At 59.1% G+C, this 16,903-nt stretch overlaps 2 protein-coding genes across 5 annotated transcripts in view; one reads left to right on the top strand and one right to left on the bottom strand.

The window, feature by feature from the left end:
- Window positions 1-657: 657 nt before the first annotated feature.
- Window positions 658-15,969, top strand: WASHC1 (WASH complex subunit 1). Of its 2 annotated transcripts, none has more exons than XM_082635584.1 (11): window positions 658-902; window positions 3,747-3,900; window positions 12,057-12,168; window positions 12,380-12,526; window positions 12,660-12,796; window positions 13,044-13,179; window positions 13,381-13,582; window positions 13,677-13,829; window positions 14,485-14,637; window positions 15,356-15,424; window positions 15,559-15,969. In XM_082635584.1, the coding sequence occupies exons 2-11, from the start codon at window positions 3,752-3,754 to the stop codon at window positions 15,696-15,698; spliced, it is 1,398 nt and encodes a 465-aa protein (XP_082491710.1). In that variant the 5' UTR covers window positions 658-902; window positions 3,747-3,751; the 3' UTR covers window positions 15,699-15,969. The 2 variants fall into 2 exon arrangements, with proteins under 2 accessions (XP_082491710.1, XP_082491709.1); XM_082635583.1 differs by having other exon boundaries at window positions 13,674-13,829.
- Window positions 15,962-16,903, bottom strand: part of DDX11 (DEAD/H-box helicase 11) — a 33,228-nt gene continuing 32,286 nt past the window's right edge. For 2 of the 3 annotated variants that reach the window (XM_082635581.1, XM_082635580.1), the window contains exon 27: window positions 16,670-16,830. In XM_082635581.1, coding sequence (XP_082491707.1) covers window positions 16,801-16,830 — 30 coding nt within the window. In that variant the 3' untranslated portion in view covers window positions 16,670-16,800. Of the gene's footprint in view, window positions 16,831-16,903 lie in introns of all 3 variants that reach the window. The other variant, XM_082635582.1, reaches the window with a different exon arrangement.

Here is a 16,903-nt window from a genome sequence, read left to right as displayed (position 1 = left end):
AGAGGTCAGTATAGAACAGGGGTCAATTCCAAATACAGCGTGGACAAGTGGGGACTTTTAGCCAAGGAGCCGGATTAGGGGAGATGGAAAATTACTGAGAGGGTTGGGTAATTCTTGGCTAGGATTCTTGCTGCAGGCAGGCAGGTGAGGGATGGGACGTCACCTGGGGACGGGGGAGGGAGGCATTTGGTCAGATAAGAGGGCGGGGTGGGGTGGGGGGAGGTTCTGGCTAAAACGAGTAACAGGATTCTCGCTAAAACTGGGCGACGCAAGTGGAGGCCTAGTTGGAAGAGGATTCAAAGGAGCCCGACTAAAGTGTGGTCCAGAAGACCGTCACGAGCTCTGTACCCGCTAAACAATAAAGCCCCCTCCGTAACCGCCGTTCGGGTTCTGTTTGGATCTGACGGCTCTGGACACCTCGCACAGCGTGGACTCGTACAGCTTTTGTCCTTCTGTGTCCAGCATTTATTTATACTTTTTAAGGCGGGGCGGGCACTGGGCGGACTCTGCGGGGAGCTCGGCCCGCAGATCCCAATCCCAGAAAATCCGGGCTGAAAGAGAAGGGGCCGTCAGTCAAGTACGCCGCCGAGCCTGTGGGTGGAGGGGGCGCGGAGGGAGGGGCGGGGCTGCGCGAGGAGGGGCGGGGCTGCGCGGGGAGAAGGGGCAGAGGGCGCCGGGGCCGTGCCCGGTGGCGGGGCGCGGAGGCGCCGAGGGGCTGGCGGCGAGCTCAGGCCTGAGAGGTCGAGGCGCGGGCGGCTAGGGCCCCTGAGCCGCGGCGCCGAGCGAGCGGAACTGGCGGCTGGAGGCGGGGCCAGAGCTCGGGGCCGGGAGCGTCGGGGAGGCGGAGCGGGCAGCGGCGGCGGGGCCCGGCGGGCGGAGCGGAAGCGGCGGGCATCGCGCAGGTGAGGGCGCGGGCCTGGCCGGGACGCGCGGGGCGGGGGTGGGGACGGTCGCGGAGGGGACGGAAGGAGGCGGGAGCGCCTCCGGGGGACGCCGCCGGGCCGGGAGCCGAGGCGGGAGGCCCGGGCCCGGTGACTTCCGCCTCGGCCGCCGGCTGGCTGGCCGACCCGCGGGGCCGGCCTGGGCCTCAGTAGGAGGGTCGGCGTCCCCCGCCCCTGTCGGTTCGCGGGGAGGGCCCGGCTCTCGGAACGAGCTGCAGTGGATGCTCAGACCCTCCGTTTGCGGCCACCCCTCCCGGCCCCTGGAGGACCCCACACCGCTTTAACCCTGCTTGGGTCCCAGTTGCCTGCCTCCGAGCTGGGTGTCGGGCGTGGGTCGTGGGAGGGATCCCGAGCACTTCGAAATTTATCAACAGCATTGTGAGAGCGGGTTTGCTCTATGTTCACTTTTCTGGGGGAATCCACAGTTTTTACCAGATTCTCTAAGGTAGCGCCGTCCCATAGAAATATTATGCGAGCCACATATGTGACTTTAAAAGTAAAAGGAAACGGCGAAATGAACTTAGTGATGTGTTTTATTTAGCCCACTGTATTTAAAGTACGGTCATTTCAACATGTAATCAATATTTAAACTTTTAATGAGATATTTTACATTCTTTTTTTACTAGGACGTTTGCAATTTGTCTGTGTTACACCTAGACTAGACTTCAAGTGCTCAATAGCCCACGTAGCTAGTGGTTCCTATATGGGACGACAGGTCTGAGGGTTTCATTCCTGGCCTGCAGGCTCAAGTCCACACTCCTTGCCATGGTATTCAGCGTTTTTCACAGTCTGGCCTCTTGTTTTGCTAATTACCCAAGGATGGTTTCATTCTCATTGCCCAAACCACTTGCCCTTCCCCTACACGCCTTTGTTCAGCGGCCCCTTCTGCCTGGGGTGCTCTCCCTGCCCTGTCTCTGGCAGGGAGGTACAGTTTCTGCTAGGAGCTATTCCTGACTGCTGACCCCAGAAGGGGTTTATCACTCACTCCTTCCTCGGCGTCCCCTAGCACTGGATTCATGGCTGGTTTAGAACACTTATCACCTGCTGTTTAATTGTTTTCCAGGCTGTCTTCCCAGCTAGTATAGCGTGCTCTTCATCTTTGTTGAGATCATGGCCAGCACCTGGTAGCTGATGAGCACTTGTCAGCAGACAGAATGAGGAAAGTGCTAACTAAGCTGTAGTGTTTCTTAATTCTTGAACAGACCTGCTCCTTCCTCGCTTAGGAGCTTTGTGCCTGTTCTACCCCGTCGTGCATGGACACACACACAGGGTGTGGCGACTGACCACGAGGAATGTATCACAGGATGAGCCCAGAAAGTACCTTCTTTTTGCCTTTTACTCCCTCTCTGTCTTACAGATGGGAAAACTGAGGTACAGAGTTAAGTTAGGACTCCAGGCAGATTTGCATCAGTGTAAATGCAAAGAGGGACGGGGGTGGGGATTTTTGAAAAGCATGGAGTTCCCGGAGGGTTAGGTTCCTCAGGTGGTTTGGGATCAGCTGGCTCCACTTTGGTCATTTGATAGGTGGGAAGAGAAGTGGGGAGGTGAGTTACTCCTGGGCCCTGATGAGGATTCTCACTAGGTTCAGGTCTAGGAGGCTGAGGAGCTCACTGCTGGAGAAAAGCTTGGAGAGCAGAATGGTCATCTCGGATCAGGAGAAGTGCTGGCCTAGGAAGGGTGGGCAACAAGTTGGGTGGAAGGAAGGGCGGGGAGGCCAACAGAGGGAGCAGAGGGTAAGCTCCAGCTTGCTGAGGAGACTGGCCTGAAACATTGAGAATAACCACTTCTCAGTCTGTAGGATGAGAAATGGAAAGCATCAGAGATTCAGAGAAGGCAAACAACTTACCCCAGGTCACACAGCACTTGAAACTCAAATGAAGCCCCCTAAACCCTCCACGCCACACTTACCCAGCCCCACCCACACCTCTGTTGCAACCAGGGGCCCCAGCGTGGTGCCTAGGAGAGCAGGTCTGGGGCACAGTGCCAGGCCTGCTTAACGTCTTCCTCACTGTCTTCTACCGAGGGGCTGCAATTAGGCCTATTTATAGGGGCTTGGTGCCTTAATATTCTGCCCGATACCTCTCTTGCCAATCAAATCAGTGCCGTCTGCAGTGTGATTGCTGCTTTGGTGGCACCAGGGAGCGGAGTTAATTAAACCCAGTATAAATAGACTGACTGCCCCCCTCTTGCAGTTCGACGGAGTGTTTTTCCTTCCTGTCCCCTGCCCCCATGTGCCCCTCCTTCCTCCTGGCCCCCCTTAGCTCTGGCCTGGGAGAGCAGAGCCCGGACATCCTTAACCCTGGAGCCTCCAGCCACTGCCTGTCCCGTCTCGGGAGCAGGTCCTCAGGGGCCAGAGAAGGACGCTCGAGTCCACATTGTCTGTGCTTTCCCGGACCCAGGTACCGTTTGGCAGTTGACACAGGCAACTTTTCCCCCAAACCCTTTCCTCTTCTTCACTCTGCAGCCAGGGTTTCTTTCTTGTTCATCCAGGCTTTGGAGGTTGAAGTGAGATGAGGTAGGGAAGGGGTGCCTGGCTGGGTCCCAAGTGCCTCCCGGCAGCCAGTCAGCGTTGCACCTCCTCTGAATGTTTCACATCAGTCTCTGGTCCTTAGCAGCTTCCCTCCCTCGTTCACCCAACGAGCATCAGCAGAACACCAGCTCCTGTGAGCCCCCAGCCTCCCGGCCAGTGCTGTGCCCCCCCCCGCCCCCCCGTGCAGACTGCTGGGTGGGGGGCTGTGTGCCCGTCACCTTGCCCCGTGGCAGGTGGGTGTGCGGGTAGTCCTGATGCTCAGTTCCCACCCCCAGGCACCATGACCCCCACGGGGACCCAGCATCCGTTGGCCGATCAGACCTACGCGATGCCCCTCATACAGCCAGACCTGCGGCGAGAGGAGGCCATCCAGCAGGTGGCGGACGCCCTGCAGCACCTACAGAAGGTCTCCGGAGACATCTTCAGCAGGTGGGTGCTGCTGCTGCCCTCACCTGATCAGAGGCTGCTCCCCGCCCTGGGCAGTCATCTCTCCAATCCCAGAATGCACTCTCTCAGAGCACCCCTTTTGGTGATTCTTGGTCCTGAGGGGGACCCAGCTGGCTTTCTTGTGCCCAAGGGGCCAAGCTGGGTGCCCAGCTTCGAATTTTATCATAAGAGCTCACTACTTCGTGTCCCTCTTAGCCCCTGGGTCCCCGGTGCGTCCACCCAGTGGTGGTACAGCTCTCCCAGCTCACGCTCTCCCCCCTCTGGGGGGCCTGTTCCTTCGCTTATTCCCGCAGTCAGCGAATACTCATCCAACACTTCTTGTGTGCAGGGCTCTGTGCTACTCTCTTTAGTTACAGCAATGACTAAGGCAGCATCTCTGCCCAGCCAGAGGATATACTCCAGCAGCAGAGACAGACTCTGATTGATTAATTGCATGTTAGTTAATTACAATTGTGGTAAAACCTATTTTTAATATTTTTGCAATAACTAATATTTGCATCACATTAACTGTGTGCCACCACTGACCTGAGTGTATTCACTCATTCAACCCTCTGTCCTGTATACGGGTTCTGTCTTTCTCTGGCCATGAGCAAGCTGAGAGGGACATAGAGCTCCTCCTTCCTGGGTGCCCACACCGTGACCCCTGAAGGCTGGAGTATTTGACTGCCCGACTCAGGTCCCTCTCCTGGTCAGGTCTCCCACACCATCCCCTGCTTGTACCCCAGACCAGGAACCCCGATGCGCAGCATGCGGTCTCCTCCCCCACCAACTGGAATTCCACCTCTTCCCAGAAGCCTTCCCCAATGGGGGCAGACAATGTAGTCATTATCTGCAGCTGGACACAGTCCAAACATTAGCTCCACCTGACTCTTTTGCCTCTGAGCTGCCCACTAATGCACCTGCCTGCCTCACGCCTATCCCGGATGTAAATGTACCCGAGGGCGGTGCCCCGAAGTAGTTAAGGGGGTTGACTCTGGAGCAGACTTCCTGGGCTCCAACCTGGCTTCCCCATTTGCTTGCTCTGTAACCTCAGGCAAGCTCCTTAACCTTGCTAAGTCTCAGTGTTCCCATCTATAAATTGGCAGTAATCATGGTACCTTCGTCAGAGGATTGTTGTTAAGATGAAATGAATTGAAACGTGCCAAGGAATTGAAGTGCCTGGCATACAGTAAGCATTCAGTGAATGTTCCTTCCTATTATCTGGTGACATCATCTCTGCTCATTTGCTGCCTATTCCGACCCTCCATTAACCTGCTATCAGTAGTTATAGAAAGTGTTAGGTGCCCCTTCTGTGCTAATTTTTGTGCGAAATATGCCCAAGGAACACGTAAGCCAGAGGATACAGGCCTTTAAGAGCCATTGGTCCCAGATTATGGCCACCCCACACCTCGAGATTGAAACGGATGCCAGAAACAATCCATCAGGAATATTTGTGTTTCCTCACCAAGACTGTGACTGCATGCTTGCCTTTCTGTACGGGGAGCATTGGATTTTTAGCATTCCTTTCCTTTCCCTTCCTGGTGTTGGGCACCAGTGGGCAGTTTCACGTTCCTCTGCCCCTGGATGGGGTGAGCAGAGGGCAGGAAGGCCATCTCATGGGGAGGGAGTGGCGAGGTGGTTGAACATAGGCTTGGCATGGCCCAGGGATGGTAGGATGCTCCCAGGAGCCTGGTACCTGTGTCCAGGCTCCTCTCACCGCTGGGTTCCAGGTCCCCCCATTGACCCCCCACCACGTGCCCAGCATTCAGGTCAGAGGGATACTAATGGTGTGTGGCATGGTGTTCCCGTCCTCAGGGACGTCGTCGTCTAGGATGGGAGAACAGCCATCTGAGCTGATTCTGAGCCGCATAGCATGAACTGTGTGAGCTCCTAGGGGCCTAGAGGAGAGAGACAAGAACTGGCAGCACGTGTATCGTCAGACTCCCCAGACCAATAAGCAGAAGTAACCAGTCCATAGAGCAGCCTTTGGAGCTGCAGGGCTAAGTGCCGTCATCAGGGCCTGGTTTTGCTTTCATCCCGTCCCTGCTCGCTGCTTCTGGGTCGGCCCCATTCCCAGACAGGCCTCGCCCTTGCAAGGTAACCAGCAGGCCCAGAGTTCATACTTGGGCTCAGGTCCCGCAGGAAAGAACGTCTTCCTCTGCAGCGGTTCCCTCGGAAGCCCCGCCCTCCCACTGGCCTGGCGCTCATGGCCGTCCCAGAGCCAGGGGCTGGGGCCGGGGCGGCAGGGAGGGTGATACAGCAGCTGGCTCAGACCGTGGTCACATGCCTTACCCCCAGGCCCTGGGTTTACAGCCTGTGGGAGCGGTGGCGTCCCGGTAGGAAGCAGGCTGTTACAGAACGAGGAGGGAGCAGATGCTAGAGAGACTGCTCCCGATGGTCAGGGAGGGCCTCCTGAAGGAGCGGTGCGAACGGGCCACTCGGCGGGTTCTGGCGAGGCGGGGTGGGGAACGCCGCCTGAGGGCCCTCCGCTGGGGCCCAGAAATGAGTGCCAAAGGCTTGAGGCCTGGCTGGAGGGTGGTGCGCCCCGGGGCCGGGGCCGCGGGGCCCTGAGTGCCTGAGTGCAGCCTGTCCCAAGGGTCCACTCCTTCACTGCAGGACGGGGCTGAAAGTCAGCCTTCCGTGTGTCTGTGCCCTCGGGAGCCCTCCTCTCGCTGCTTTGCGTCCCTACAGCGCTGGGGACGGTCCCTGGTGGAAGGAGTGGGCAAGAGGGTGTGGCTGAGGGGAGAGCTGGGACGTGTGAGTCAGGGCCGTGGGGCTTCGCCAGGCTGGATGGGGCTTTGAGCTTGAGCCCAGGGTTTTGGGAGCCCGGATAGGTTCTTGAGCCGGAAGTGATGGGACAGAAACGTTTGGGGAAGGTTCCTCAGGCAGCCGTCCTGGGACGGGGAGGGGAGCCGCGCTGTGGGCGGGGGAGGCTGCGGTCCAGGGGGGCTGCAGGTGGGGAGGGCGGATAGGAGACGCTGCAGATGGAATAACGACAGGAAAGACGACAGATTGGGAACAGGATGAAGGGGAGGGAGGAGCCGGGACGACAGAGAGTGGGGAGTGCCGAGCCCCGCCCCCCATCCTGCAGCAGGGGCGCCTCTGTTCTCACGGGCTTTTGCCGCGGGATGTGACCCCAGCGTGGAACCTCTCCCCTTGAACGTGTTCCTCTCGCGAAGGAGAGGCGGCGGGTGGGGAAGAAATGCTTGACGTCTCTGCTCCCCGCCTCTCCCCCCAGCTCAGGCGCAGGCCCAGCCCCTCAGCCCCACGGAGCCTGTGCCCCCAGGCAGGTGAGCGCGTGCAAGGTCAGCGTCCCCAGCCGGTTCCTTCCTCCTGCTCGGCCCGGTGGGCGGAGCCTGCGGAGACAGAGAGGATGGCAGGGCCGTCGCGGGCACTGGGACCCGCTCCTTGCAGCTCCTCCCTGGCTTGTCCTCCTGCCTAGCAGACCTGCCCTCAGCTGCCCATCATCACCTGGGAGAAGCCAGCCCCAGGGTACCCGCCCAGAGGCGTCCCCTGCTGCACAGGACTTCCAAGAGGGCAGAGGGGCAGCGGGGGTGGGGGGCAGGGCAGACTGTGACGGTGTGTGGGCGGGGCTGCTGGCTGCCGCTTGCCCTCCCCGGCGGCCCCAGCCTCGGCCTCTGCGAGGCTCCTTCCCTTCCTCTCCTTCCTTCCTCTTCCCTTCTCCCCCGCTCCCCGCTTCCTCCCCTTTCACCTCCCCACTTCCTCCTTCCCCTCCTTGGGCCCTTCCTCCGTTCTCCCCGCTCCCCCCCCCACTTCTCCCCGCTGATCCGCACCTGGTGCCTTCCAAGGTTAGGAGGCCTCAATCAGCTGCCTGCATAATTAGCAGATCATTCTTAATTACCCCAGTGAGTGGAGAAGATAAAGGGGAAAGCAAGAGCTGTTCAGGGGACCGGCTGGGGGGTGCGGGGGTAGGGCTGGCGAGGGGAGGAGAAGCTGCAGCTAGGGCCAGGGGAGTGGCCCTGTCACAGCAGCTGACTGGTGTGATGATTGGAGGGTGTGGCAGCCCTGCAGGGGCCTTGGGCCTGCGGCTTCCTAGGAAACCCTCCCACACTGTCATGGGGGTCAGCTTTGGAGGTGGTGGGGACACGGAGCCCAGGCACTGTCCTGGCCCCCTAGGTGCGTCATTGACCTTGACCACGTCACACCCCAGGCCCCAGCCAGAGGAGCCTTCTGCACTCCACCCTCCGTGGTGCTCCCTTGCAGAGTGCTGTTTCCTCATCTAGAACTTTTTTCTCCGTGTCTGCTCAGCCCTGCCTGGAGCCCCTCACCCCTCCTCATCTGTGGGTGGTAAAGGTAAATATTGACCAAGTTCTTGGGACATGTCGGCTTGTACAGCTCATGAGACATCCAGTCTCTCACTTTGACCTTTACAGCAATTCCACGATATAGAAGTTACAATTCCTGTTTTTCAGCTGAAGAAGGTGAGACATAGATCAGTTAAGTGACTGGCTGAAGGCCACACTGCTGCTGTCCCCAGGTCTTTGGGACGTTGTAGTTGTTTATCTCCTTGAGAGCAGATGTGTGTTATCTGATGCATCTCTGTCCCAGGCTCTCAGCAGACTGACTGAGCCAGTTCCTTCCCTGCTGGTGTCCTGGTGACATGCTATAGGGACGTGGCTCCAGTGATGAGCCTGGAAACTGACCTGCCTGAAGCCAGCCACCAAGCCAGGGGCTCTAGATAAGGAGCGGCAAACAAGTCGCCCTCTTGCCACCAGCCCCGCTCATGGTGGGTGTTGCTAATCTGTCCTGGCTCTTGGTCCCAGCCCCCATGCAGCCCAGCAGGCCTTCTTAGCACTGCCTTCCAGGCCATTGTTGCTGCCAGTCGGTAGAGATGACACACAAATTGAAACCTCCTTCTCACCCTTGGCCTGAGATTGGGCTGCCTGGGGGCTTTGTCAACAAGCAGGGCATTACTTAGCCATCCTAGGCTCTTGGATAAGAAAAGAACCCTGGAAATCCCATCTTCCATTCCCCTGTCCCACACAGGAATCTCCCCTGGAGCATCCCTGACAGGTGGGCATCCAGCTGGAATCTGATTGCTTTGCAAAGCCATGCAGCTGTTTATGAGAAAGTTCTCCTTATGCAAAGCTGAGGTCTGTTTCCGTGTAACTCCTCCCACCGGCTGTAATGCAGCTCACTCTCGGGGGTGACAGAAAGTCTAATCGCTTTTCCACCTGACAGCACTTGTGATCTTTCTGATATCTGAAGGGGATTTTCATATTCTCGGAGTCATCTCATCTTTAGCCAGAACGTCCTTCAGTTATCTCGTGTGATGTGAGCTTCTCACCATCACCCTCCTCTGGTTGTTCGTTAGCTTGTCATTTTGTATTCAGCCAGTATGTTACATGTCAGGCATTGTCCCAGGTGCTGGAGATGCAGCTGTGAATCAGACAGACCCTGTGGTCTAGAAGGGACTTCAGAGTCCTCTTAACATGTGGAACTGGTTTGAAGGGGACACGGCTGTGGACGAGGTGGGCGCCTGGCATCGATGAGCTCTGTTTTCTCTGTGGTGCCTCCAGGAGAGTGGACGTTCCCTATTTATTGACAGAAGGTGGGAAAGATGTCAGGAGCCGTGCGCTCTGAGATCTCACTTAGTTTCCAAGCTGCTTCACGTGCTTTTATCTCACAGGTAACCGAAACCTCCTGCTAAACCTCCATCCTCTGTGTGTGTGCCCTTGACTTCTTAAACCTGAATGCTGAGCTTCACATTCATTCCTTATCAGTTTCATCTTTTCTGGCCCCCTGGCCTTTCAAGATCCCGTGAGTCTTGATTCCGTCGTGCAGACCATTTTGGGGCCTCCCCATTTCATACCCCCAGCTTACTAATCAAGCGTCGCATGAGTGTGAGGCGCCCTGCCACAGACCTTAGTTCAAGGCTGAGATCAGTGCATTCTTCAGCCGTGCCTTTGGGGCGCTGTTGTTCTCTGGCTCTGATTTTTTCTAAATGTGCTCTCCTCCGGCCCCCACAGCTCCATCTTGTCCACGGGATTTTGTGAGAAGCCGTCAGAATCCTTGCTGACTCAAGCTGCACTGTGTGTTAAGGTTTTCCCCTGATATGCCAGTCTAATAACCTTGTCAAAAAAGAAATGCTGTGAATTTAGAACAGTGCTGGCCCCGGGGATCCGCCTCTTCCATTTCAAATTGCTCACTACCCTCTATTTAATAACCCATTCTGGAAATTTGCCAGGATTCATTGTTAAGCTTGATGTTTGTAACTTGGAGAAATCAGATGGAAGACCCAGACAGAGCTGGCTGTGTCTGGCTCCAGTTCGACGTTGCTCCCACCCTCCATGGCACCTTTGAGTGGAGCGGTTACATAACTGTGAGGTTGCTTCAGCCCCGGGCAGCGTAGGGCTGAGCCTGGAGCCACAGGAACTGGCCTGTGTGCAAGCAGGGAGACTGGTCTCCCTGCCGGAAAGCTGGGGCTCGGACAGGTTGCTGGTTCTGCATCTCTCCCGGAAGGAAACTGTGCCTCTTGTTCTGTCTGCCTTGCTGCCCGACTCAGACCAGCCTGTCAAGGAAAACTAAGCTGGTTTGGGTCCCTGCTCGTAGGCCAGCCCCTGCATCCCCGAGCCCTTGCACACGAGGGGCCAGGAGTAACCAAGGAGACTTCATCAGGGGTGGAGACCCCTGGGTTGTGAAGCTGGCCGATCAGGTGTGTTCTCTGGGGGCTAAAACCTTCTAAAGTTAGTAGGGGTGGTTTAAGAAGGTTGGGCCAGAGTCTTGACTGTTCACTTTAACCGTTCAAGAAATCCTAGAGTTCCCTGGCCGCGTGGTCTCTGACCCCAGGGACCGCGGCGCTCCTCGGCCATCCACTCACTGTGTCCTCTGGCCGTTCCCTGGGAGCTGAGCTTGCACCTCTGCCTCGTCTCTCGTGCCTCACTGTGTGCTCACTCGGCCCGGTGAACGTGGAGATGTGACCACCACTGTGGATGTGGAACACGGTGGCCACGGGCAGGTGTCCCTGGAGGTAGGGGAGCGCTCAGGCGCAGGACGCCCTGGCGGGGGAGCCGGAGCCCCCGTGCAGTGGTGCAGTGAGAAGCCCCTCGTGTCGCTGACTAAGGCGAGGGAGGCTCATGTGCGTTTACCTTTGGGGCACGTGGTGTTAGCCGTTCAGTAACTGCACAGGGACCCCTGCAGGCGCCAGGCGCTGTTCCAGGCTCTGGGAACACAGCGGGGAACAAAGCCCTTAGCCTAGGAGTGCACAGGAGACTTGTGGTGACAGGTGGCTCTGTGTAACGGAAGAACCGGCTGGGGGTTGGAAAGGGACAGGTGCAGCTTTAGGTTCCGTGGTCAGGGAGGCTTCAGTGAGGGGCTCAGTGAAGTGAGGGACCAGTCGTGTGGGTATCCGAGGAGACGGCAGAGGCCACATGACAAGGCGGTGTGTGGCATGTTCAAGGCGTGTAGCAGGGCGCCGTAATGTGGGGAGGGGGCAGTGGCAGCCCCTAGGCAGCCTGACCACAACCATGAGAACCACGGTGGGGACTTGGATTTACCAAAAGCTGCCTCTTACGTGCCGGGCAGTTCCTTGTGGACAGCTCCAGGACTTGAATTCAGGCCCAGCCTTGCCTGTCACTCAGCCTTGCTGAGCTCTGGTTTCCTCCATGTAAGTCATGACGATTCTGCCTCTGCTCACCTGGGCCTGAGGCTGAGAACCCCGGCAGGCAGGAACCACGTCCCTTCAGGTGGCACGTACAGGTGCCAACTTGGGGCCAAGGTGATTGCCCATCCCTACCTAGAGCTCCAAGGAACTTAATACAGTCTGTTCCTAGACACTTCAGTTTGGATGGTCCTGGTAGGGGTCACCTGGGCAGTTCTAAGATCGGGCCTGAGAGCAGGTATTGCTGTGTTTTAAGAGCCCTTACCCGAGGACCTCCATGGCGGTCCAGTGGTTAGGACTGCATGCTCCCGCTGCAGGGGATGCGGGTTCGATCCCTGGTCGGGGAACTAAGATCCCGCACGCCTTGTTTTGGGGCACTGCCAAAACAAACCCACACAAACACTAAAATTTAGGCAGGAGCCCTTACCCGGGCCCCTGGCTTCGCAGGTTTGCCGTTAAAAGCAGAAGGGCTGCAGGAGGCTGCCGGGGCTTGGGGAGCAGCCTTCAGCCCCTGTGACTTTTTTTCTTCCGGGGGCAGGATCTCCCAGCGAGTAGAGCTCAGCCGGAGCCAGCTGCAGGCCATCGGGGAGAGGGTCTCCTTGGCCCAGGCCAAGATTGAGAAGATCAAGGGTAGCAAGAAAGCCATCAAGGTAGCGTGTGTGGCCCTGTCCCCCTGGCTGGTCGGTGGCCCCGGAAACCCCCTTCCCTGCCCTCTCCCCACGCCTCCGAGGCTGCCAGCTCCCTGCTCCAGCCTCACCGCAAGCTTTCCTCTTGCCCGGGACGCCTTCCCCTGCCCAAACCTAGGCTGTCTGGAGCTTCTCAGGCCCCCTGAGGAAGTGCTCAGACTCCCCGTGTACACAGGTGTTCTCCAGTGCCAAGTACCCTGCCCCGGAGCGCCTGCAGGAGTACAGCTCCATCTTCACGGGGGCCCAGGACCCTGGCCTGCAGAGGCGTGCCCGCCACAGGGTCCAGAGCAAGCACCGTCCCCTGGACGAGCTAGCCCTACAGGTCTGACGGGGGTGACCGGGGCACTGGGGAGGGTTCTGTCCCCCAAGAGGACTCTGACTGCAGTGGGGGAGGTCACTCTGGCCTGGTGCTGAAACCCGCCATCCCTTGGTCACTTCCCGTCACCCCACCACAGGAGAAGCTGAAATACTTCCCCGTGTGTGTGAGCACCAAGCCGGAGCCTGAAGATGAGGCCGAGGAGGGGCTGGGGGGTCTCCCCAGCAACATCAGCTCTGTCAGCTCCCTGCTGCTCTTCAACACCACGGAGAACCTGTAAGGACGGGGCGGGGGGGCGGGGGGTTGGCCTGGCTTAGTGGGGGGCCAGGGGCACCAGACTTGGGTGCAGCAGAAGTCTGCAACCCGGGAGCCAGGAGGCTCCTGACCGGTTGCTTTTGCCTGGTAAGGCCTGGGAGGCCGTGGTACAAACTAATGGTGGCCCTGATGAAGTAGGAAAGGTGGTCCAGGGCCTAGAACAGATGCCGGATCTCCTGACCTCTTGACCTCCACCCCTCCTCTGTAGGTACAAAAAGTATGTCTTCCTGGACCCCCTGGCTGGTGCCGTAACAAAGACCCATGTGATGCTAGGGGCAGAGACGGAGGAGAAGCTGTTCGATGCCCCATTGTCCATCAGCAAGAGAGAGCAGCTGGAGCAGCAGGTGGAGAGGGATGATGCTTGGGTGGGGGAGGGGACGTGGTCCTGCCGTGTGGTCTTGGCCAGGGGTCTGCTGAGCCCCTCACCCCGGCCGGCTGTAGCGGGGATGCGCAAGGGCCTGCTGAGCCCTCACCCCGTCCGGCTGTAGCGGGGACACGCGAGGCCGCTGGCTGCCCGAGGCCCACCACATCCCCCGGTCCCACAGGTCCCAGAGAACTACTTCTACGTGCCCGACCTGGGCCAAGTGCCTGAGATCGATGTGCCGTCCTACCTGCCCGACCTGCCGGGCGTGGCCGACGACCTCATGTACAGTGCGGATCTAGGCCCCGGCATTGCCCCGTCGGCCCCTGGCACCATTCCAGAGCTGCCTGCCTTCCACACGGAGGTGGCTGAGCCTTTCAAGCCCGGTGAGCCGAGGGCTGGAAACGGACGTGGGTGGGAGCACCCCGGCTTGGCCACTTTCTTCCGCAGGCACCTTCTCACGCTTTTCCCACCTAGAAGATGGGGTGCTGGCAGTACCCCCACCGCCGCCACCGCCGCCACCAGCTCCGGCCCTGCTGGTCAGCGCTCTCCCACCTCCGCCCCCAGCCCAGACCGTGGCCCCGCTGGGACAGCCAGCCGGGGAGGATGACAGCGGTGGCGCATCTCCTTCAGGTAGCAGCGGCATAGGGCACGCGGGGTGGAGAGGGGGGTCTGCTTTCTCTGAGGGTGCCCCTCATTTCTGGATCCCTGAAGGATTTTCTGTAGCTTAGTTAAGTGGTCATAAGTGCTAGATTTTCAGGGTAGTTCTAATTTCAAAATATTGTTCTACTGCGTTCATAACATAGCAGTTTCAAACCATGTCTGTGGAGCCTGGACAGGGGGAGCCCTGGGCCCCCCATTCCCCCTTAAACCAACGGGGAAAAGGGGGCAACTAATAGACATGGAAAACTACAGCAACAAAGTATCCACGTGGCCCTTAAGTTGTAGGATTTCGGTTTTACTCCTGTATCTCCCAGTCCATCTCCAGCACCCAGAAGTGGCACAGAAATCCCGTTGGCTCCTGTGTTAAGTTCAGACACTCAGCACACGTGATTCCCAGGGTCCACCTGTGCAGCGTGGCACCTAAAGCAGGTGGGGCTGGAGAGGGACCGGCTGAGCCCGGGCGGATGCAGGCAGCGTCCAGGCCCCTAGTCTCCCGAGGCGCCACCTCACCACTGCCGCCTTGCCGAGGAAGAGCCCTTCCTCACACACCGCCCAGGGCCGCCTCTGGGCCGCAGGCCAGGCCCTGCCTGAGCAGCCTCTCTTCCTTGCACCCTTCCCACCCCAGTCCAGGGAGCGCCCAAGGAAGTGGTTGACCCCTCCAGTGGCCGGGCCACTCTGCTGGAGTCCATCCGCCAGGCCGGGGGCATCGGCAAGGCCAAGCTGCGCAGCGTCGAGGAGCGCAAGCTGGAGAAAAAGAAGCAGAAGGAGCAGAAACAAGGTGAGGCCAGACCCGCCGCGGGAGGGGCTCTGGCCCTGCTGTGCCCGGGGTGCAGGCCGCCCGGGCCGCGGGCTCCTTCCTGCTCCTGGGGCCTGCTCAGTGGAGCTTTCCTCTCTGCGCTCGTAGGGGACACAGCCTCAGCCACTCAAACTGGAAGAGCCTTCTTAGACTCTGCCAGGTGTCCAGGAAATGGGCAGGGACCTGGGATAGCTTTAGGGACGGAGACCTGGCTAAGTCCTGCTTCTCTAGGTCTCTGAGACTCTGGATTACGTCAGCTGTGAATCCCCCTGGCTGACATAAATACCACACCTGGGCCTACAGCAGCAATGCCCTGGGAGTCCAGTCCTGAGATTTGAGTCCCAGCTCTGCTTCTGAGCTTTGCACTGTGACCCCAAGCAAATTGCCTGATTTCTCTGGGCCAGATTCCTCATCTGTCCAGCGAGGCTGCTCGTCTGTGCCCTTGTCTCACAGGGTAGCTGTGACTGTTGTGACTCAGAGGTTACCTGTGTTCTTATGAGCACTGACCAAAGCTCCAAGAGCTGTGGTGACACATGGCCATGGAGGGGCCGGGTGTGAGCCGTGGCGACCTCGTGGCTGCGGAGGGGCCAGGTGCGTTGACAGCGCAGAGGACACTGATGGAGCCCTCAGGGTGTTAGGCAGGCTGGATCTGGGCCACCCCCGGTCCCTTCATCTTCTCCCCATGGCTTTCCTGTTGCAGTGAGAGCCACCAGCCAAGGTGGAGACCTGATGTCGGATCTCTTCAACAAGCTGGCCATGAGGCGCAAAGGTAGGAAGCACGACGCCGGCGGCCTCCCTGGCTGAGGTCGTCCACATCCTTTTTTCTCACCGTTTCAAGTCTCTAGAGCCCGGGTGGACTGGTACCCCAAATCAGCCCCTCACCTTCCACCTTTGCCCTCCCAGGTATCTCCGGGAAAGGACCTGGGTCGGGGGCCAGCGAGGGGCCGGGAGGGGCCTTTGCCCGAATGTCGGACTCCATCCCGCCTCTGCCTCCCCTGCAGCCAGCCCCAGGAGAGGAGGACGAGGAGGACTGGGAATCCTAGGGGCTCACTCCGCCTTCCCCAAGCCCCCCGACTTTATCACGGACAGGCTCCCGGGAGGGAAGGGGGTCGCGGAGGACTGGCCAGCTCCGGTGCCTGGAGCTGCTTCAGGGGCCGCTCTCTGCCTGTGCCTCACCCACCTCCTTGGCCGGCGCGCACGCCTTTTCCCACCTCCTTGGCCGGCGCGCACGCCTTTTCCCTAGAGACGCTTTGCCGCGAAACAGTACGTGAGTCAATAAAGAAGTGTGATATGCAAGAACCGAGCATAAACCAACAGCGCCCTTTTAATTAAGAGACCACAGCTGCACAAAACGCAGATGATGTCCCTCCAGGCCGGGTGGCAGGGGCAGGGAGAGGTGCGGTAAGCAGGGGCCAGCGGAGGGAGGGACATTTCCACGCAGGAAAACATGTCTCAGTGACAGGCATGCATGGGGTCGCTAAAAATAGCCTCGCTGAGAGCCTGATGGCCCTCGGCATAATTGCTGATGTCAGGGGAAGAGGCGGCATGGGCTCAGGTGGTGGTGGAGAGGGAGAGAGGGAGGGGCCCCCTGCCCGGGAGGACTGCAGGGCCAGGAGCCCAGGAGCCGCCTGCAGGAAGAAGTGCGGCCAGCGGGCGGGAGCGGGGAGCAGTTCTTAGCAACTCAGAACAAGAAGGTGGTTAGGGTGAGCAGAAGCCCCGGGGGAATGCTCTTAGTTCCCGGGAGAGGGTGAAAGGCCTAGAACAGCTACTTTTAGTGAGAAAGGAGAGGGAGGGAGGGCCTGCCCCACCTCACCTCTGAGAATGTGGATACTGAGAAGCAAGCAAGGGCGGAGATGCCGCGGCCTCCACAGTCGCTCACAAAGGCCGGCCGGGAATCAGGTCAGGGAGCTGGACTCCGGGCCATGCCGAGTGGAAGACAGGCTCAATTCTACGGAGGGCAACTGCCCTGGGACGGGCCCAGGAATGGCAGGGCACTGTTCCTTCAGGATCAGCCTCATTTTCTCCTGTTGGCTTCTCCACCTATTCCTAGGTCCCGGCAGCCCACTGATTCCAGGCCCAAGACAACATTTCTAGTGGGTGGGGTGAAAGGAGGGCCTGGTGACGAGGCAGTGGTGCAGCCACCTGTCAGCAAGAGCCAGACTTCTCTCGATGAAACTGCAGAGAGAGGGAAAGACAGCGAGACACCGGCTGGGGGCAGGGCGGGGTGGGGGGTGGGAGGTTCTGGGGA

Source organism: Mesoplodon mirus (assembly GCF_964341445.2).
Source record: "Mesoplodon mirus genome assembly, chromosome: 11".
In the NCBI taxonomy this organism is placed as follows: domain Eukaryota; kingdom Metazoa; phylum Chordata; class Mammalia; order Artiodactyla; family Ziphiidae; genus Mesoplodon; species Mesoplodon mirus.
This window is presented reverse-complemented; position numbering and strand designations above follow the sequence as displayed.

Coding starts and splice junctions, on each gene's coding strand:
- WASHC1 (XM_082635583.1), top strand. CDS start 3,752: ATGACCCCCACGGGGACCCAGCATCCGTTGGCCGATCAGACCTACGCG. Junction 3,901..12,056: donor TCCGGAGACATCTTCAGCAG/GTGGGTGCTGCT, acceptor TTCCGGGGGCAG/GATCTCCCAGCGAGTAGAGC. Junction 13,830..14,484: donor CGGTGGCGCATCTCCTTCAG/GTAGCAGCGGCA, acceptor TTCCCACCCCAG/TCCAGGGAGCGCCCAAGGAA.